General features: G+C 52.0%; 1 protein-coding gene across 3 annotated transcripts in view; it reads left to right on the top strand.

Annotated features, from left to right (window-relative positions):
- EPHB2 (EPH receptor B2) overlaps nt 1–22470 on the top strand; it is a 135071-nt gene that overhangs the window by 90346 nt on the left and 22255 nt on the right. For all 3 annotated transcript variants that reach the window (XM_017886555.1, XM_017886553.1, XM_017886554.1), the window contains exons 5-6: nt 11887–12011; nt 21512–21674. In XM_017886555.1, the coding sequence (XP_017742044.1) occupies nt 11887–12011; nt 21512–21674 (288 nt within the window). The remainder of the gene's footprint in view (nt 1–11886; nt 12012–21511; nt 21675–22470) is intronic.

Genomic DNA, 22470 nt, shown 5'->3' with positions numbered 1-22470 from the left:
TTTGAGTCAAGCCTGGCTGCTCACCAGCATGCAACCTTGGACAAGTCACTCAGCTTATGTCTGACTGCATCTTCCTCATGGACACCTTCGCCCTCTCCTTACAGGAGGATTTAGCTGTGAGGATTTCAGCTAAGCTATGCAAGGTGCCTCCCAGGTTGCTGGCACAGGTAGGCACCTAAAACACAGAGATCATTCTCTATTCACTCTAATCCCCAAAACAGCTCACATTTGTCAAGTGCTAACTGTGTGCCAGGCACAGTGCTAAGCCCTTCACACTGAATCCTCACAACGATACGAGGTAGATCCCATTGTCATCCTGTTTTATAGATGAAAGGAAAGCGAGGCATTGAGAGGTAAGTGACTTACTCCACTCTCCCAGGCCAGGAAGTAACAGAGCCTGAATAATTGTGTCTCTGCGTCCTCAGGGCCCAATGTTGACCAGACCCATGCCTTTCTACAGAGATGGGGCAGGCAGTCCGTATGCCCCATCCATACCACAGCCTGGCTGGGTATCCCCAGCCTTTGAGGCCCCCTGTAATGAACACGGTCAACCACTTAGGAAGCTCTACCATCGGCGTATCCTAGGAGCTCCTGTTGGAGAAAGGACATCGGAGCTGGGCCTGACAAACTCAGCCCCCATCCCACATGGCCCATTCCAAGCTGTGTAGCCAGGATGTAAGAAGACCTCATTTCTCTGAGCCTCAGTTCCATCACCTACAAAATGGTCATTTATCTATCATTGCAGCTTTGCTAGATGATTGTGGACATTAACAAGAATGTGGACAGCGCCTGGCACATAGAGGGACAGTACATGGCAGCTTGGCTTAGTTCTCTATTGCTGCCAGGACAAAATACCTCAAACCTAGCAACTTAACACAACACACATTTATTATCTTATGGTTCTGCAGGTTCAGAAGCCTAGCGTGGGCCAGGCGCAGTGGCTCACACCTGTAATCCCAGCACTTTGGGAGGCCGAGGTGGGTGGGTCACAAGGTCAGGAGTTTGAGACCAGCCTGACCAACATGATGAAAACCTGTCTCTACTAAAATTGCAAAAATTAGCCGGGCATGATGGTGCATGCCTGTAATCCCAGCTACTCAGGAGGCTGAGGCAGGAGAGTTGCTTGAACCCAGGAGGCGGAGGTTGCAGTGAACAGAGATCGTGCCACTGCACTCCAGCCTGGGTGACAGAGTGAGACTCCATCTCAAAAAAAAAAAAAAAGAAGTCTAGCTCTAGCACGGATCTCATCAGGCTAAAAGCAGTGTTGGCGGGAATGTGTCCTTTCTGATGATGCTAAGGGACAATCTGTTTTCTTACTTAGAGGGGTTGTTAACAGAATTCAGTTCCACGTGGCTGTAGGAATGAGGCCTCTCTCCCCTTGCTGACCATCAGCTGGGGGCTGCCTGAGCTCCTCAAGGCCTCTCTTGGGTCCTTCCACAGAACCCCGACATCTCAGAGACAGCAGCAGGACATTGAGCTCTTCTCACTCTCCAACTCACTGGTTTTTTAACTCTCTGCTGGGAAAGATTCTCTTCATGTAAGCACTCAAGAGATGCAGTTCAAGCTACCTGGATAATCTAGGAAAATCTCCCCATCTCAAGGGTCATAACCTTCCTCACACCTGCAAAGTTCCTTTTGTCATGTAAGGTAACATATTCACAGATCCAGGGGATTAAGACGTGAACATCTTTGGGGGGTCATTATTCTGCCTATCACAGAAGTTAAACCTACATCAAATTAAAACTCAGCAGCATTGGCAGAGGCCTTGGAGTTCACCTAGGGCAAACACCTCCTTTTAGAAGAAAACTGAGGCCCACAGAGGTTTCTTAGTGGCTACCCAAGATCCCACAGCAGGTCCCCAACACCCTGACCGGGTCTCCGTGACATCACTCCACATGGCTTTCCTGTGGAAAGACTTTCAACTCTCCAAAGCCTTTTCTGCCACTTGTGTTCTCTGATCCTCCCGCCCTGCTGTGGGGCGGGCACACAATGGCTCAGCCTCTGGAACTGGCATGAACATGTACTCACCTACTTCTCTCCCTGGGGGACCAAGAGGATCAGAGAGAAATGGGCCAAGAGAGCCCCCTGTGCACTCATGCCTGGGACCACGAAGTTCGAGAGGGAGATAGAGGGAGAGGGCACTTCCCTCCCTGGGCCGAGCCCTCTGTGCACATCTCCCTCTTTGATCCTCCCAAGCATTCTGCAGGGAAGGCATTGCTGACCTAGAGTATCATTTAAGATTGGTTTTGGCTGCATATTCCAAGAAGAAAAATAGCAGATAGCTACTGCCACAGTAGTGCTGGTTAACAATCAACCATTAACCACAAAGCCGACCGCATGGAACAAGAAGCACTTAGCTAGCTCAGGAGTCTCGGGGCTGACTGGACAGTGACGCTGGTCTTGGCTTGGTGCATTCTTAGGTTTGTAGTTCATCTGCTCCAGGTCACTCGGCAGCTCTTTGGGTTTTGTCATGGCTTTATTGCATGTTTGGGGGTTGACTGCTGTCCACTGGTCTGGAGTGGCCCTGGAGGGGACAACTGGAGCAACGACTCTGCTCCGACATGTCTCAGCCTCCAGCAAGTCCGCCTGTGCGTGTTTTCTCACGGCAATCACGGGGAACCAAGGCAGCAGGCAGACACTCCCAAGGGCTTTTGCAAGCCTCTGCTTATATGGTGTTGGCTTATATCCCATTGGCCACCACAAGTCACGTGGCCAAGCGAGAGTCAGTGAGAGAGGACTACATAAGTTACAGGGCAAAGGGCATAGATACAAGGGGGTCATTAATACAACCAGTCTAACAGAGCGGCTTAGACCAAAGGGAGGTTTCTTTTTCTCATGTGTGAAGCATGTCAGAAGACAGGAGTACAGCATGTCCATGGAGCCATCAGAGATCCACACTCCCCAGCACACAGTTCCGTGTCCTCGTGGACCAAAATGGCTGCAAGATCTCTGGCTATCACATCCATGTCTCAGGTTGCAGTGGAAGGAGAGCGAGAAGGGTAGGACCCTCCCTTTTAAGGAAACTTCCTGGAAGTCCCACACATGCTTCAGTTTGTATCTCATGGCCATATCTCGTGGCCACTTCTAGCTGCCAGAGAGGTTCAGAAAATGTTGTCTTCTATTTGGGCACAATGTACCTAGCTAAGAACCAGGATTTTGTTAAGTTGAGAAAGAGAGAATGGATAGTTGATAGGCAATGAGTAGCATCTGCCACATCCCATTTTACAGGTAAGGAACCTGGGTTCAGAGAGAGGTAACTTGCCTGTGGTCACATATTGGCCTAGGAGTAGAACAGCGGGCATCTGAACCCTGAACGCCACCTTTTCTCACCTTCACCGCCACCACTATTCCAGAGCACTCGGCTACTCATGGTGCTGCTTGAGAATCTGAGCAGCCCAGACAGCTGCATGTGGCTCACATCATCCCCTGACCCCGTAATCTGGGCCAAGTCCTGTGCTAATCACTTTGCAAACAGGTCTTCATTTAACCTTCCTTGCCCATTCTACAGAGGAGAAACTGAGGCACAGGAGGTGGAGGTAGGCTGCCCAGACCACCTGCTTTGAGGCCCAGGCTCTTAGCATCTTGCTAGTTCAGGTGCTGGGGTAGGACTGTCCCACCAGGAGGCCAAAGGTGAGGTCAAGACGATTCCACAACCCACTAGGAAGTGGGTGACTTGATGTTTCCCCAGCACAAAGCCCAGGACCTCGCCTCAGCCCACTCATAGGCTACTTATGGGCAGGGCCAGGTAACCACGAGTAGAAGAAACCAACCTGGGCTTTAGAGTCAGACAGACCTGAGTGCCCATCCCAGCCCTGCTGCCTGGGGTGTGGGGCCATCCCGTCGGTCTCTTCCTTTCCTCATTGGTGAAAAGGGAGGGATTAACCCCTACTCCATCTGATTGTGAGGAAGGGGCCTGGCGCCGGGCAGGCTCTGCTACATATATGCTAGATCCAGGGGAGAGCGAATGAGTACATGGACAGCCAGTCGCCACCCTAGAGAGGGGCTCTTCTCAAATTCATGGAAAAAGTACTAATAATGTCTCCTGGACCCAGTTTTTTGTTTTATTTTTTTCATGTGTTCCACAGATTGCTAGTTCCAAAGAACGTTAATAACTATTATGTGAGAAAAGGTTTCTGAGGCCAAATGAGCCTGGGACCACGGGGTTAAACTGAGTTAACTGGGTTTCTCCCCTGCGGAACTTCTCAGAGCCTTGAATTAAACACATGTGCAGTGTGAATCTCCACAAGCAGAGGGGCTACAACTCTGTGTTCCTCAAACTTCCTTAGCCACAGAATACGCAGAGCACCAACCAATATGCCACCCTAGCACCAGTTGTCTGCTTTCCTTTTTTCTGTCCCATACCACTCTCTAAGAAGCCCATCAGAAAGAATCAGAGGCCCACTTTCTGGAAGTTTTATTCGCAGAAATTCGGTTGTGAGAATTATCGTCAGGTCATCCAGAATTGCAGACAGATCATCGGGGGTTAACTGCGTTGCTACGGGTTTAAGGGACAAACACTCAAAAAGCAGCTGTCCCATGATTAGCTGGGAATTCTAAGAGTCCTGTCCCAAGTAAACTGTCCCTGCTACAGACCCTGGAGAGGACGAGCACAATGATAAGCAATTGTCGTGGAACTGTTGGCTGGCTGCTGGCAAGAGGCCCCACGTCACTGCAGCAGTTCCCAACTGTGGGTGGGCACAGGGCCTGGGGGAGAGGAAACCTGCCTTCCGCTGGCTGCTTGGGAAATATTGCCTGGGGCCTTTGTTCTAGCGTCCAGCCCACAAGGTCGGTAGACTCAGGTTCCTGAGGGGGCCGAAAAGGGGAGAATCTGCCTGGTCCCCGCTTTTCCCTTTCTCCCTCCCTTCCTTCCTCCTTCCTTCCTCACTTTCTCCCTTCCTTCCTCCTTTCTGTCTTCCTTTCTTCCTCCAGTAAATATTGGTCATGCACCCACTCTAAGCCACACACTGTTTCAGGCTCTAGGGATAAAGGATTGAATGAGAGACAAGGTCCCTGATCTCAGATAGTGTTGGTGCTATGACAAAAATAAAATGGGTATGAGAAGGCTACTGGAGGGGAGAGGTAGTCCAGGAGGGCATCTTGGAGGAAGTGACATTTGAGTTCAGACTTCAGTGAAGTGGAGGATTTGGCCATGGAAGATGTGGGGGAAGAGGTTTCCAAGCAGAAACACCATGGGGCCAAGGCCCTGAGGCAGAACAGAAAGACAGCCAGTGTGGACAGCTTGGGAGAGAGGGGGCAGGCAGAGGGAGGTGGCAGACACCAGGCAGCTGGGCCTTGTGGGCCACCATAGTGTATCTGTGTCTTATTCTGGGTGCAGTGGGAAGCCGCTAAGGGTCGTCAATGGGGAGTGAAGACATCAGGGAGACACTGGGATCTGCAAGTCTGGGGCTTGGGATGGGGTCTCTGACTGTCCTATGCCCAGCGACCTCTCCCCCACTCCCTTGGAGCTCAGGGATCTTCAGACCAGTGAAAGGGTCGTAGGTCAGGGCTATGAGGGGAAGCTGAGCCAATCCCCAAGCACCCCCCACCTCTTGCAGCAACCAGGGGCCCAGGCTGCTGGCTTCCTGTCCTGTCCTGGGATCCTGGTCCCAAAAGACCCTGAGAGACCACCCCATACAACCCCTTCATGCCCTGAGAAGGAAACGGAGGCACACAGAGGGAAGGCTCCTTCCCCAAGTCTCAGCCAAGGAAGGGGCTGAACTCCCCACTGGGGTTCGCTGAGGGCAACAGGGCCCCTGACCACCTGCTCCAGACAAGCAGGCCCCGCCTGGCCGGCCTCCCCCTGCCCCTCTCTGCCACAAGCCTCTTTTGTGCTTACTCCCTGGGGCTCCATCTCCTTGCAGGGGTCACAGGGCACCGCTGACCCCATACCCCTGTCGGCGTGCCCGGCTGGTAATTGAAAATACCAGAATTCCCTGATGACCAACTTACAGGGAAACCTGACACCCCCGGGTGGGCGGTGGGCAGCAGGAGGCGTGGGAGAGCATCCAGCTGTTCCCTTTTCTCCACCGTTAATCCCCCTGGATTCCAGGAGAAAGGCCAGCCCTGCTGGCCCCCATGGCCCGCCTTGATCATCTTCCTGGCAAATGCCGCCTCCTTGCCACGCCCGGGGTTACAGGGCTTATGGGATCAGAGCCCGGGTGAGCTGCCTGTAACCCAAGCCTGCCAGCTACGCCCGCCAGGCCCAGACCCCCAAGGCCGCGTGGGACCTGCCTCTACCAGCAGCTGAGCTCCCAGAGCTGGGGCGGGCTGGGTGGGTGGTAGGTGAGTCAGCGGGAACCAGGCAGGGTTAGCTCTGCAGCAGTAGGAAGGGAGCTGGACCAGGGTGTCCTCAGGGGCCCTCGGAGGTCCACTGGTTTCCAGACCTCCCTGGTCAGCCAGCATCAGCCACAGCCAGTGGAGGGGAAAGGATGTGTTGGACCTGGGTGAGCCTGGGTTCAAATCCCAGCTCCACTGCTTGCTGTGTGGCCTTGGGCAAGTTACTTCACACTTCCGTGCCTCCATGTCCTCATCTGTAAAATGGGTATAACAGTAATAACAGCCTTGTAGGGTTGACAGGAGCATGAAGTAAGTTAACGGATGTGAACCATGTGGTTTGCTGTTAGCTGCACGGCTTTTCCCTTTTTCTGGGCACCATGGGGCATACAGGGGCTGTCAGAATGGCAAGCTGAATGACAAGCTTGTTTTAGTTGAGGAGCAGGTTACCACCCCTACTAGTCCTTCTATGGCTCCCCAGTGCCTCAGGACTGGAAGTTTGGCCCACACTTTCCTCAGCAGCCTCGTCTCTTTCCCTCTCATGGAGCTCTTTGTTTGGCTGCCCCAAGACCCTCTGAGCTCCAGGGCTCTATATGAAGAGTGTAGCCCAGGCAGGTGAGGGGGGCAGGCTCAGCAGAAGCCAGGCTACAAGCAGCCGTATGGCAGGTGGATCACATACTAGACCAGGACTCAGCTGCTCCTGGCTCTAGTCCAGGTCTACCACTACCAGCTGTGTAACCTTGGACAAGTCACTTTCTTTCTCTGGCCCTGAATCCACTAGTCCTCAAAGTGTGGTCCACAGACCACCAGTATCAACATCATCTGGGAGTTTGCTAGAAATGCACATTATCAGGCCCCACCCCAGACCTGCTGAAGTAGCATCTCGGTGGGGGGTGTTGTGGGGAGGCCAGCAATGTGAATTTTAATAAAGTCTCCTGGTTATCATTATGCCCATTCAAGTTTTAAAAGTACTGTAATCTAGGGTACATTCTACAATTGTCCTTTGTTGGGAGGTGAAACTCCAGAGAGAGGTGCAAACAGAGCAGCCCCTGCTGAAATCCCGGAAGGTGATGTGAACAGAGCAGCTCTGCTGAACTCCCTGAAGGTGGTGTGAGTGGAGCAGATCCTGATGAATTCCCAGGAAGAGATGTGAATGGAGCAGCCTCTGCTGAAATCCCACACAGTGGTGTGAACGGAGCAGCCCCTGCTGAAATCCCCAAAGGTGGTGTGAACAGAGCAGCCCCTGCTGAATTCCCAGGGAGAGGTGCGAACAGAGCAGCTCCTGCTGAAATCCCAGGGAGAGGTGTGAATGGAGCAGCCTCTGCTGAAATCCCAGGGACAGGTGTGAACAGAGCAGTTCCTGCTGAAATCCCTGAAGGTGGTGTAAACAGAGCACCCCCTGCTGAAATCCCTGAAGGTGGTGTGAATGGAGCAGCCTCTGCTGAAATCTCTGAAGGTGGTGTGAATGGAGCAGCCTCTGCTGAACTCCCAAGGAGAAATGTGAATGGAGCAGCCCCTGCTCTTGTTCAAGGCTGAATCACTTTGATCAAGTCCTGAAATGGGAGCTTGGATCCCACAGCTCCATGCCGCTTCTGAGTCTTACAGCTTCCCCAGTGCCTAGCATGGTGCCCATCCTGGGACAGGCACTCGTTTAGTTGAAAAACAGTATGCTTCCTCCCATTAAGCCGTGAGTCCCTGAAAGGCTGGGATGCTGTGAGGTTCCTCTCCAGAGCCCCGGCACCCAGCATCATGTTGGCATCATAGCAACTCCATGAACTGAAAAATTCTTCACAATGTCTCCCTCCTGAGGGGTGCCCAACACCCCACTCAGACCTTCACATGCATTTCCACTGCCTTCTCACAGCGTCCTGGCCAGGTGAGGGTTCCTACTTGATAGGTATAAAAACTGAGGCTCAGCAAGGCTAAAAGTACCTGCTCAAGGCCACAAGTGAGTGAGTGGAGGGAGCTGCATACAGGTCTGTCGGACTCCACCCTCAGGGCTCCCCACTGCTAGGCTAGACGGCCTTGCCAGGGACTGGATGGGAGCGTCCTGACCTGGGCACTGTGCGGGTCTAGGCATGAAGCAGTGGGTGAGCGAGCACACTTGGAAGCAGCGCAGTCCAAATACTCCTCACCCGTCCTTGCCCTTGCGGCTCTGTGTCTGGTGCTCTGTTGATGCAACACACATGGATGTGCTGTGAGACAGCAGCATGCCTCCAACTCCACCCTTCACACATCCCTCCCCACCTGCTTGGCCGGCCCTCTGGGAGACAGACCCAGTATTTCAAGGAGCCCTGGAGACTGCCTCACCCAGCCCCTCACCCCAGAACTGTCCTCAGGCCCCTGGAGGGAGGGGTGGGGGTCATCACTCTCAGAATCTCTGGCAGCTGAGTTTCAAGCATCCTCCTTAGCTTCTCAGAGCATCCCCTGTCGCACCCCCACCTCCACCACACACAGACCCAGTGGTCAGCCCCTGTGGGTTGGGTGAGAGGGGCTGAGAAGCTGGGGGGAAGCATGGGGATTGGGGCGCTTCCTGGGCCAGCCCCGGGGATGAGCCCCCAGATTGGCCATGCTCTGTGACGCTCCAGAAGAGCCTGATTCTGTTGTTTCACTGGGACACCGACCACTGACAAGCCCGTGACAGGGGCAGACAGCCTGGACTGCATAAAGAAGCTGGACCCTCGGCACTCCGGACAGCAGAACACTCAACTCCTCACAAAGACAGCTCCGCAGGGAGGGGTGGCACTGGAGCTGGAGGCAGGTGGGAAGGAGGAACTGCTTTGAAACCCAGAGGGGGTAATAGCTAGGGCAGGATGACTCAGCACCAAGCCCACCTCAGCTCCTCGCCAGCTGTGTGACCTTGGGGAAGTCACTGTGCCTCTCCGAGCCACTGATACCTCTTCTGGAAAGTGCAGATATTGACCCCCATCCTACATGATTGCTGAGGGGGTTAAATGAGATGCCACAGGTCCATGCTCAGTGCACTGTGACAGGTGACACCCGCAAACACCGACAGCGCTGACCACATGCCAGGCACTACACTGAGTACACAACCAGACCCCTGATCCCTCTTGGGAGAGGCCAATGCCCCGGCAGGGCAAGGAGCCAAGCTGAGAGTCAGGCAACCTCCCCTGGGTGTAAAACGAACAGAGGCTCATCAGGGCCATGTGGACCAGGGTCTAAGTCCTTCGTGCGTGTGCTGCCACCTCATCTGGAGTGTCTCGGGACAATTTTCCACGGCTCCTTGGGGTGCCGGAGGGGAGTCTGGACCTGCCCAGACCCACACTGGCCCCCAGGCTCATCCTTGGCGTCAAGGGCTGAAGGGGGAGGACTGGCAGGGAACATCGGAGCCTCAAGGCCTCAGAGATCTTCTAGCCTGGCCTAGGGTGCCCAGGAGGAAGCCAGGTCCAGAGGGGAGGCAGCTCGCCTAGGTCACACAGCCAGTTAGCAGCAAGGCAGAGAGGCAGTCTAGGGGCACACACAGAGCAGGAAATGGGTGCGTCAGCTCCAGCCTTCAAACCCCGCAGCCGATGTTCAGGTCCCCCTGAGCTCCTACCAGGCCTGCTACACACTCACATCCCATATGGTCAGAGCCCCTGCAGAGCAGGACTTGGGGCTGGGAGAAGCATCAGCCTCCACTTTCCAGCATCCTTGTATCAGCTGAGACAGGACATCTACTTGTGACAGACCTGCCCAGGAACGAGGAAAGAATGCAGGAGGTGCTCTCTTCGCCCTGGTGAGTCCTCAGCCGCTCCTGAGACCACAAAAATCTTGGGCCCAGAGAAGCAAGGAGGCTTGCCAGAGTCACACCACGGGTGTGGGGACCACACTGAGAGTCCCTCTCTGGCCAGTCCCACTCTGGAACAAACACTGTTCTGGCAAGATGCAGACCTGGGTCCAAATCCCGGCTTCCCCACTGACTGTGCGATCTCAGGAAGCCACGTGCAGCTCGGAACTTCAGTGTCACCTGTCAGCAGGGGTGATACACTCTCTTATCAACAGTCAACTCAGGAAGCGAGTGTAAAGGACCCAGGGCCATGTCTACACAGAGTTGATGCTTCCTGGAGGTTTGCTCTGTGTGAGAAGGAGGCAAAAGACAGCAAGCCGGATGCTTTATGAAATAAGGACTCAAGAATGGGCTGTGTGCCACGGACCTACCTCGGCAGCTCACACCTCCTCTCTTGACCTCAGTTTCCACGACTGCAAAATAAGGGAATTGGGCCAGACATGGTGGCTCACACCTATAATCCCAGCACTTTGAGAGGCTGATGCAGGAGGGGATCACTTGAGCCCAGGAGTTCGAGACCAACCTGGGCAACATGGCAAAACCCCGTCTCTACAAAAAATACAAAAATTATGCCAGGCGCTATGTCTCATGCCTGTAACCCCAGCACTCTGGGAGACCAAGGCAGGCAGATCACCTGAGGTCAGGAGTTTGAGACCAGCCTGGCCAATGTGATGAAACTCTGTCTCTACTAAAAATACAAAAATTAACCAGGTGTGGTGGTGCACACCTGTAATCCCAGCTACTCAGGAAGCTGAGGTAGGAGAATTGCTTGAACCCGGGAGGCAGAGGTTGCAGTGAGCCAAGATCACGAAACTGCACTCTAGCCAGGGTGACAGAGCAAGACTCCATCTCACAAAAAAACAAAATTAGCCAGGCCTGGTGGCACACACCTGTGGTCCCAGCTACCTGGGAAGCTGAGGTAGGAGTATCACTTGAGCCCAGGAAGTTGAGGCTACAGTGAGCTGTGTTCATGCCACTGCACTCCAGCCTGGGCAACAGAGTCTCAGAAAATAACAATCATAAAATCAAATGAGGGAACTGTTCTAAGGTATATCTTCTCGCTACTCTTTGAGACAGAGTTTCACTCTTGTCACCCAGGCTGGAGTGCAATGGCACAATCTCGGCTCAGCAACCTCTGCCTCCCAGGCTCAAGTGATTCTCCTGCCTCAGCCTCCGAAATAGCTGGGATTACAATGCACCACCATACCTGCCTAATTTTGTATTTTTAGTAGAAACAGGGTTTCACCATGTTGGCAAGGCTGGTCTTGAACTCCTGACCTCAGGTGATCTGCCTGCCTCGGCCTCCCAAAGTGCTGGGATTACAGGCGTGAGCCACTGCATTCGGCCGTGTACTAAGCATTTCTAAGTACATGTATTTCTAAGCATCCTTCTAGCACTGCACACAGCCTCCCTGACTGCTTGTCTCTTCCTCTAACCACCTCTGTGAGCGCACTCGCAGCACTGGTGGGAGGAATGGGAGGGGGAAGTGACTGATTTATTGAGATGAAATTCACATGACATACAATTAACCGTTTCTATCTCTACTGTCTCTCGACTTGATGTGGCCTGAGCTTCCCCAGGGCTGGTGAAGTCTTCAGTGTCTATAACCTGAAGGTGCCCGATGAGAGCTCAGCAGTGGCACCCATAGCCCTGCATGAGCCCCTCTGCACCCTGTCGGCTCCCCTAGACTGGCTCTGTGGCCTCAGTCAGATGCCCTTCCCTCTCTGATCCCACAGTTCCCCTCATGTCCGAGCACCTCTGAGGGTGGGCCAGAAGCTGCACCTTCTCATGCCTCCCTGACCCATGACCTCTGGCCTCTCTTCCAGCTCCGTCGGCAGTGTCCATCATGCATCAGGTGAGCCGCACCGTGGACAGCATTACCCTGTCGTGGTCCCAGCCAGACCAACCCAATGGTGTGATTCTGGACTATGAGCTGCAGTACTATGAGAAGGTACCTATGGGCGGGCTTGGTGCTCTCCTCATCACCCACCTCCCTGAGGGCCCCTGTCCCAGGCTGAGGCCTGGGGGTTCTGCCCCCTCCACAAGATGAGATGCATTGATGCAGGAGAAAGAGCACTGGCCTTGGAGACAGGCTGCCTGGCTCCCAACCCGGCTCCACTCCTCCCCGCTGAGACCTCAGGCAGGTGCCTTGACCTCTCTGGATCTCACTTTTCTAGTCTGGAGGATCCGCCCAGCAATCTCAATAAAATGCAACAGTCACATTCCTTTCCCCACCACGACCCTTTCATCTTGACCTCAGTGGCATGATGTTGTGAAAAACTGGGTTTCCAAAAAGCTGCACTTATGAAGTGATAATTAGTCACTCACCTGTTCTTCGACAGAGATTTGAAACTGCTCGAGAGAGCTTCAGCCCGCCCTGCTCTGATTCCTGCTAAAACACCCACTTTCACTCACCTGTATGCCCTTTGCATGGGGAGAGGTGATTTCACTTTGAGCTTTTAAATCAGACCTTAATTACTCCCAAGGTGGAAGCTCCTGGGATGGTAGAAGGAGCACTGGACTAGGAGTGAGAAGCCATAGGTTCAAATCCCAACTCCATCCTTCACCAGCTGTGTGACCTTGGACAGGCGTCTTTCTCCCTCTGAACCTCAGTTTCCACCTGTGTCGAGTGGGGAATTCTTTCTGTCTACACTGCTCCTATCCCTACATTTTCCACCTGGCCAGCTCTGACTCAACCTTCTAGCTCTTAGCCTAACATCACCTCCACAGAGAATCCCTCCATCACTGCCCAGACGCCATCCAATGCCCCATTTCATCTTCTCCTTGTACCTTGCCCTTCTGCGTAGTGTTTATCACAATTGTCATTTTTAAGTGTTATTGAGTAATTAGGTATTTACTAATTCTACACTGAGTTAGATAGTAAGTTCCTTGAGGGTGGAGATCTTGCCATGATCTCTGCTGTGTCCCCAGCACCTGGCACACAGTAGGTACTCAAGAGCTGTTTTTTGGATGATTCAGGAAGTGGCCACACGAGGGCCTGAGCTGTGGGTGGTGTGAGGAAGCAGCCCCACCCCTTGCTGGGCCCTGGAGGGCCTCCAGGCAGGAGCCAGCGTCTCTGCTCCCCGCAGCAGGAATAGCTTAACAATTCAGAACCCAAAAAGGCCAAAAAAAAAAAAAAAAAAAAACTAATTAAGAAGCTTTGTGATTAAATGAAACTGAAAGTGTTTGTCCCCAAAGACGGCAACGGAAATGAGGAATCCCAGCGCGGGTCCTGCCTACGACCCATTTCCTACCACAGCGGGCAGGCCTGGGGAGGCTGCTGGAGGTGTGAACCGGGAGGCAGCTCTGCCCTACTTTCTGCCGCTGCCCGAGCATCCCCAGGTCCCTGCTGAGGGTGGCAGGACCTGCAGGCTCTGCAGCAGCCAAGGTTACCACCTGCTCACGTTTCATAAGCACTTGCTATGTGCTAAGCATGTCACCTCTAGCGTCTCATTTATCCTCACCACAGGGCTCTTCACCCCATTGGATGGAAGGGGAAACTGAGGCACGGAGCAGTTCCATAACTTGCCCAGGAGGATCCAGCAAGGATTTTGACCTATGGTCTCACTCTTTACTTGGCTGTCCTGCCTCCCAGACTTTTTTCCCCAGGGATGCTTCTGGGATGACCTTTAAGAGGTAGACAGGACCAGCCCCTGCCATGGAGACTGTTAGGCATAAATGGTGAGGGGGCCAAGCGGTGAGAGGCTGAAGGTGCAACAGCCTGAAGTACACCTGTGATGAGACGTGGCCCTACTTCTTTCAGTCCCTCCCCCAGGGCCTGGGGTACAGAGAGGGACAGCTTGGCATCTGCCAGTGAGGTTACGGACACTGGTTCACTCAACTTTCAGTCTCACCAGTTTTGGGTCAGGCACTAAGCTGGGTACCAGGAATTCTGAGGCTGACGAGGTGGCTCGGAGGCCTCAGGGACTTCACAGTCCAGGGAAAAAGAGTCAGACACTGAGAGCCATGAGACAAGGTGTGACACTAGCCACAGAAGGGTCAGCTAAAGTCCCGGGGGGCACCAATAGGGGCCCACCGTCCTGGCATGAGTGAGGGAAAGTCTTCATTCAGTGACACTTGGGCTGAGTCTTGAAAGATGCTAGGAGTTAACCAGACAAACACGCAGGTGGGAACACAGTCATTCTAGGCATCAGGAACCGCAGGTGCAAAGGCCCTAGGGCAGGGATGTGTGGGCTGTGTTCAGGAAACAGACAAGGCAAGTGTGGCGGAAGCCGGAGCATCAGGCGAGGAGGTTGGGAGGGAGGCTAGGCTAAATGTCATGGGCCTTCCAGCCTTGAGAGTCTGGATTCAATTTAAAGTATGATGGGATGGCTCTGGAATGATGCAGTCTGACTCAGATTCCTTTAAAGATCCCTGTAGCTTGCTGTGTGGAGAATGGATTCCAGGGAGTCAGAGAGACCCAGGGAGCACCTGTACAGGGCTCCCAGGGGACGCCAAGTGAGAAATGATGGTAGGTAGCTGGGGGAGTTGGCAGCAGAGATGGCAAATGCCAGCAAAGTCTATACACACACACACACACACACACATATATATATATATTTTTTTTTTGAGATGGAGTTTCATACTTGTCACCCAGGCTGGAATGCAATGGTGCGATCTCAGCTCACCACAACCTCCGCCTCCCAGGTTCAAGCGATTCTCCTGCCTCAGCCTCCCAAGTAGCTGCGATTATAGGCATAAGCCACCATGCCCGGCTAATTTTGTATTTTAAGTAGAGACGAGGTTTCTCCATGTTGGTCAGGCTGGTCTCAAACTCCCAACCTCAAGTGATCCGCCCGCCTTGGCCACCCAAAGTGCTGGGATTACAGGCGTGAGCCACTGCGCCCAACCAGCAAAGTCTATATTTTAAAGCCTGGAGGACCCAGGAAATGTGAAGGGTGACTCCTAAGAGATGGCAGATGCGGGTTTGTGATTTGTAGGTGTGGTGCTTACTGGGGCAAAAGGGTTGGAGTTTAGGGAGGGTAGAGAACAGCAGCCAGGAGAGTATGCAGAGGAAGAACCAGAAGATAGGATCTGGGAGAATGCCAGGGTTTAGGGAGGGGAAGAAAGCAGAGTTGATGAAAATATTAGAGGAGGTGCTGGCAGAGGGGTAGGAGCAGAACCAGGAGCCATATCTATCCCTGACCTCTCAGACAAGGCTGTGATATGCCAGCCATCACCACCAGGGAGGGACAGCTAGGCTGCAGGTGGTGAGATTTATTGCAGCAAGTCCGCAGCCAGCTTACCTAACACGGGAATCCTCCTTGTGTCTGCTATTAGATTCTTTCCTGAATACTCCAATCTTCCTAGGAAGGGAAGTCAGATACTAAGCCCTGCAGGCCCGTGCGGCCCCCACCTCCACCTCTTTCCCACTCTTTTCCTTCTGCAGAAATGGTTCTCTTAGAGCGGATTCTCCATTTGGCCTTTCCCAGCCTGCCCGGAGCCCAGAGCTGACAACTGCATTGCTAGATGGCTTGTGGAGGCCACTGATGAATGGCAGTGGCCTTGTGCAGACCCAGGCCTGGCTGCTTCCGTCAGTTCCAGCGCCCCAGGGGAGGTGGCCTCATTTGGCAGCTACCCCAAAGCACACAGGTTCAGGATCCTCCTAGTCCCCCAAGAACTCAAGGAGAAGAGCCGTTCATGAGGCCACCTGTGGTCGATGGACCCTTGTAGCCCACATCGATTTTAGGATTTATTTAACAGAAAGTGAAGAGGAAGGACATTCCAGGCAGAAGGAGCAAAGGTTGGGGGATGGGGGTGAGCTATGAAAGTTCAGGCCGTATTCAGGTTGTTGCCCGGTACCTGGAGTAGGATCTACCTGGAGAGGTTTGTCCACTGATTCATTCACTTTTGCCTTCATCCATCCATTTAATAAACACGGGTAAGGGCTTACTCTATAATGGTTTTTTTTTGTTTGCTTGTTTTTTGGGTTTTTTTTTTTTTTTTTTTTTCTTGAGACGGAGTCTCGCTCTGTCGCCCAGGCTGGAGTGCAGTGGCCAGATCTCAGCTCACTGCAAGCTCCGCCTCCCGGGTTTACGCCATTCTCCTGCCTCAGCCTCCCGAGTAGCTGGGACTACAGGCGCCCGCCACCTCGCCCGGCTAGTTTTTTGTATTTTTTTTTTAGTAGAGACGGGGTTTCACCGTGTTAGCCAGGATGGTCTCGATCTCCTGACCTCGTGATCTGCCTGTCTCGGCCTCCCAAAGTGCTGGGATTACAGGCTTGAGCCACCACGCCCAGCCATTTTTTGGGGGGTTTTTTGCTTGTTTGTTTTTTTGTTTTTGTTTTTCTGAGACAACCGAGTTTCGTTCTTGTTGCCCAGGCTGGAATGCCATGATGCAATCTCAGCTCACTGCAACCTCCGCCTCCTGGGTTCAAGTGATACTCCTGCCTCAGTCTCCCAAGTAGCTGGGGTTACAGGCATGTGCCACCACGCTCAGCTAATTTTTTGTATTTCTAGTAGAGACGGTGTTTCACCATGTTGGTCAGGCTGGTCTCAAACTCTTGACCTCAGGTGATCCAGCCACCTCGGCCTCCCAAAGTGCTGGGATTACAGGTGTGAACCACTGTGCCCATCCTCTATAATGGTTTTGATGATAACAGTGATGATGGGAGCCAACATTTATTAAGTCTTTTTATGTGCTAGAGACTGTGCTAAAAAGCTTTACCTATATTTTCCTTTTAAATCTCCACAACCACCTCTTGTAGTAACTACTGGCATTAACCCACTTTAGAAATTAGAAAACCGAGGCCTGGAAGGCTTAAGACATGCACTCAGTGCCTCACTGGCCCCAAGCTTCCAGGAAAGTGCTCAGACTAAGGACTAGTGGGTTTCATACTGAATTTCTTCCCATCGCGTCTTGGTGCTTAATCACTGTTCAGATAAAGGTACCCCAGGGAGAGGAGAGACTGAAGGGAATTAGCATCTCTAGGGCATCTCCAATGTGCCAGGCACTACCTGATCAAATTTTACCTTCACAACAGCCCTGAAAGGTTGGCATTTATTGTTCCTTTTGTTTGGCATAGAAAACAGGGACTCAGGGAAGTGAAGGGTTTTTCCTAAGGTCGCAGTGCAATTAAGTGAAAAAACAAGGATATGAAGCAGCTTCCAGCTGGGCACAGTGACTGACACCTGTAACCCCAGCGCTTTGGGAGGCTGAGACGGGTGGGTCACTTGAGTCCAGGAGCTGCAGACCAGCCTGGGTAACATGATGAAACCCTGTCTCTACCAAAATTACAAAAATTAGGCCGGGCGCGGTGGCTCACGCCTGTAATCCCAGCACTTTGGGAGGCTGAGATGGGCGGATCACGAGGTCAGGAGATCGAGACCATCCTGGCTAACATGGTGAAACCCCGTCTCTACTAAAAAAATACAAAAAACTAGCCGGGCGAGGTGGCGGGCGCCTGTAGTCCCAGCTACTCGGGAGGCTGAGGCAGGAGAATGGCGGGAACCCGGGAGGTGGAGCGTGCAGTGAGCCAAGATCGCGCCACTGGACTCCAGCCTGGGCGACAGAGCGAGACTCCATCTCAAAAAAAAAAAAAAAAAAAAAAAAATTACAAAAATTAGCTGGGTGTGATGGTGTGTGCCTGTAGTCCTAGCTACTAGGGAGGCTGAGGTGGGAGGATCGCTTGTGTATGGGAGGTCGAGGCTGCAATGAGCCATAATTGCACCACTGCACTCCAGCCCTGAGTCAACAGAGCAAGACCCTGTCTCAAAAAAAAAAAAATTTATATACTATATATATCTAGAGAGAGAGAGAGAGAGAGAGAGAAATATAAAATGAAACAGCTTCCAATCCCTTGCCCAGCTTTAAAGAAGGGAGCTGCTCAGGTTGGTTCCTCACTCTCCTGAGGCACCTATGGAACCCGCAGCCACCTCCCATCTCCCTCACATAATCAAGGACTTAAAACCTCCAATGTCTCTAAGTGGGCACCCACCCAGTTTGCAGAATCTAACCCATTTTCAAGTCTGAGCAGCGCCCATGTCATACAGTGGCCCTTAGTGTTCATGTCTGGTACTGCATCCCAGGTTTTGTAGATTTTTGAATACCGGTTTAATGTTCATTCATTATGTCAATAATTAGTGAACACTTACTGTATGGCAAGCCTGGGGGGTCCAGAGATGAGCAAGACATGGTCCCTGGCCTCAGGAAATCCACATCCTTAAAGAAGATGGAGAAGTATATTAGGACAATAGGTGGGAGAGGAGACAATTGAGACCTGCAACCCCTGGCTGGGACATCTGGGAAGTCCCCCCAGCAGAGGTGGCACTTACGTTGAGTCTAGACTGATGAGTAGGGCACTGCAAGACAAGTGAGGAAAGGGTATTTCAGACAGGGGCAACAGTGCTTGCAAAAACTCAGAGTGTCTATGGAAGATAGACTTGCTAGATAAAATACAAGACACATGATTACATTTGAATTTTTTAAAAATAAATGTTTTAGTACAAATGTGTCCCAAATATTGCATGGGGCATACTTATACAAAAACGTATTTGTTGTTCATCTAAAATTTAAATTTGACTGAGCAGCATCCTATATTTGTGTTTGCTAAATCTGGCAGCTCTACCAAGGAAGGGGGAAAGAGTTAGGGATGGCAGGAACCTAGGAAACATTAGGGATGTCACAGGAGAGAATGGAAAATGGCAGGTCATGAAGGGTTTGGAATGCCAGGCTAAGGAGTTAGCCTTCACCCTGTGGGCACTGGAGAAGGACTTTGTGTGAGGGACCCTGGGCTTGGTACAGGGGAACAAAAACAAGCCCTCCCTCGTGGGCTCATAGTCAAGGGGGCGAGAGGAGCCTCAGCCCAAAGTTGAGGGGGTGTAGCAGAAACCCCCTCCTGTGACACCCACAGAAAGTGATCTGGGACTCAGAGAAGGAAGAGGTACATCTGGCTAGGACGTCAAGGAGGCTTCCTGGAGGAGAGGCAGATGATCTGGCTCAGCAAAAGAAACCCTCTCTGCTTCTGCCCCACCAAGCTATCCCTGCCATCCCCTGTTATGGGGGTGGTAGAGACACATCTTCAGGTCCGCCCCCTTCATATCCCCTACATCCCATGCTTTTTCTCGCCTCCTTTCCTCTGAACCTGCTGCCCCTTCTGCCAGGCATGCACATCTTCGCCTGGGTGGTTCCTGTTTGTTCTTTGAGATCCCATTCCAGTGCCCCCCACTCATGAGGGAGCTTTCCTGACTTCACCTGGTAGCCCCTGATATGGTTTGGCTGTATTCCTGCCCACATCTCATCTTGAATTGTAGTTCCCATAATCCCCACCTGTTGTAGGAGGGACCTGGTAATTGAATCACGGGGCCAGTTACCCCCATGCTGTTCTCATGATAGTGAGTGAGTTCTCACAAAATTGGATGGTTTTATAAGGGGCGTTTCCCCCTTTGCTTGGCACTTCTCTCTCCTGCCACCATGTGAAGAAGTACATGTTTGCTGCTTCTTCTGCCATGGTTGTAAGTTTCCTGAGGCCTCCCCAGGCATAAGGAACTGTGGGTCAATTAAACCTCTTTCCTTTATAAATTACCTAGTCTTGGATATGTCCTTATAGCAGCATGAGAAGTTACTAATGCAGCCCCCATCCTAGACCAGGTCACATGTCCCACAGCATGTGCTTACCCTATCAGTGTGAACCTGTTATGCCTATTGATTCATTTTGTCCTCTGAACAAACTCTGAGGTAGCTACTGTTACTATCCCCGTTTTACAGATGAAGACACAGAGAAGTTAAGGAACTTGCCCAAGGTCACAGAGGTAATATAGAGTGGAGCCAGGATTTGAACCCAAGAAGTCTGGCTCCAGCTTGTGATCTTAACCTCCATGCTATAAAGCCTGTAATAACGTTGCACACACTGAATCTCCACTGTTTGGGGAAGGTTTTCAAGGGCTTCGTGCACTCCGTGATGTGTATGTGACTGGCATGTACAACTAGGTGTGCCTTCTTCTGGATAAGGGTTCACAGATTTTCATCACAAAAAATTTTCTCAGAGAGCTTCATGATCTTCAAAGGGTTGGGATTCTCACACTGCTCGCTTTTCCGGACTGAGCTCTCCAAGGCCAGGGCCTGTGCCTTAGCCCCCTTTAGAATCCCAGTACCAGCCTAGTGCAAAGAGGATATTTGGGGAAGTTTTGCCGGGTGGCTGGCAGATGCCTAAACGAGCATCATCTGTATCCGACCCAACCACATCTCCACTCCCACTGCAGTAACTGGATCTTTGTCCTGTCCTAGACTCCTTGGATCACCCTGGGTAGCACTCAGGAAGCCAGTATTGCTGTTCTTCATCTCTCAAAGGAGAAGACACTAGGTTTGGGGTACCCAAAGGCATGGACATTAGAGGTGGCTCCATGCAAGACTCTGGTTTCATTTTTTGTTATTGTTGTATTTTTTTTTTAGATAAGGTTTTGCTCTGTTGCCCAGGCTGGAGTGCAGTAGCACAATCATGGCTCAGTGTGGCCTTGACCTCCCAAGCTCAAGTGATCCTTTAACCTCAGCCTCCCAAGTAGCTGGGTCCACAAGCATGTATCTCCACACCCAGCTAATTTTTTTTTTAGAGAAAGGGTCTTGGTATGTTGCCCAGACTGGTCTCAAACCACTGGGCTCAAGTGATCCTCCCACCACGGTCTCCCAGAGTTCTGGGTTTACAGGTATGAGCCACCGATCCAGCCTGGTTTTGAATCTCAAAGCAACTATGAATTGATAGTGACCCTGAACATCATTTTCCCTTCTGGACCTTAGTTCTTGACTCACCCAAGTGTGCTGAGGCTGAACAAGGGCCCTTACACTTAACTCATCAAGGCATAGGGCAGGGAAGGCAATGCAGAAGTGAATGAAGTGGGGCCCTCTCCCTTCGATCTCTAAGAACTTACAGCATAGTCCTCAGGGTCTGCACATAGGAACCACTCAATATGTGTGTATTAGTCAGCTTTTCCTAAGATAACACTGCAAAACACACAATCCCAAAAATCTAACACCTTACACCAAGTGGCTATTTTTCTTGGCCATGGGTTTATGTCTGTGGCTCAATAGGGGTGACCCTGTTTCATCCTAAGAGCTGGGTCATGGTCTCCTCCTGTTTCTCATTCTGGAGCCAGTGGTTGCCTAGTGCAAGCTCCTCTCATGGCAAAAACACAAGAGGCCAAGACAAATCGGCAGGGATCTGTAAAACCTGTTTGCATCATGTCCACTAGAATATTCCAGTGGCCAACACAAGTCATGTGGACAAATTCAACATCCATAAGACAGAGACATGTACTCTGCCTACTTTTGTGAGCAGTGTTGAAAAGTAACATGGCAAAAGGCATAATTCTATTACAGGGAGGGGATGAAGAATTGGAAATCATAGATGTTTATCCAGTGGCCAGAACTGCCCCCAGGAGAACTGGCAGGAGCAGGCAGTGGGCTCTGGACCCACTGTGAGCCACAACCTCACTAATTTTCTTCTCTTTTCCTCGGCAGGAGCTCAGTGAGTACAACGCCACAGCCATAAAAAGCCCCACCAACACGGTCACCGTGCAGGGCCTCAAAGCCGGCGCCATCTATGTCTTCCAGGTGCGGGCACGCACCGTGGCAGGCTACGGGCGCTACAGCGGCAAGATGTACTTCCAGACCATGACAGAAGGTGAGCAGAGTCCAGCGGGCAAAAGGAGGGCACAGACTCCACAAACAGAACAAACTCAAGGGTCAACATTCCCATGAAGCACCTTTGTGCAAATTAGAAAAGGCACTCCCTTCTAGATGTCAGCCCTCCCTCCCTCCTAATTTCGAACCTTTGTGCACAACCATATATAAAAGCCCTGTTTGTGTTCCCATTGTGTCAGCCAGGCCACTTCCTTTCCCAGGACTTTGAGGAGCTCAGCCCTAACTTCCAGAGCCACTCTGAGCAAGTCACACATTCCTTGGTCCAATTTTTTCTCATCTATAAAATGAAAGCATCACATTCAATCTGAGAGAGTAAGCATATTTTATCCATACACAACTCCAGTGACTTGCAATTGGACTGAGAAGGATACTGAAGCTGCATCTGAGTTCAGCAGGAAGAAGTTCTGGTATAGATTAGTATTGTCTGCCTCAGGCAAGGGAATGGGAGATCATAGCCTGTGTGCTACATTTCCCACTCTGGAACTACATGGTTTCTTTTTTTGTTGTTGTTGAAACAGAGTCTCGCTCTGTCGCCTAGACTGGAGTGCAGTGGCCGGATCTCAGCTTACTGCAACCTCTGCCTCCTGGGTTTACGCCATTCTCCTGCCTCAGCCTCCCGAGTAGCTGGGACTACAGGCGCCCGCCACCTCACCCGGCTAGTTTTTTGTATTTTTTTTAGTAGAGACGGGGTTTCACCGTGTTAGCCAGGATGGTCTCGATCTCCTGACCTCGTGATCCGCCCGTCTCGGCCTCCCAAAGTGCTGGGATTACAGGCT

This window comes from Rhinopithecus bieti, unplaced genomic scaffold, assembly GCF_001698545.2.
Source record: "Rhinopithecus bieti isolate Rb0 unplaced genomic scaffold, ASM169854v2 scaffold_14826, whole genome shotgun sequence".
Lineage (NCBI taxonomy): Eukaryota > Metazoa > Chordata > Mammalia > Primates > Cercopithecidae > Rhinopithecus > Rhinopithecus bieti.
The sequence above is the reverse complement of the archived record's forward strand: the minus strand, read 5'-3'. Positions and strand labels throughout refer to the sequence as shown.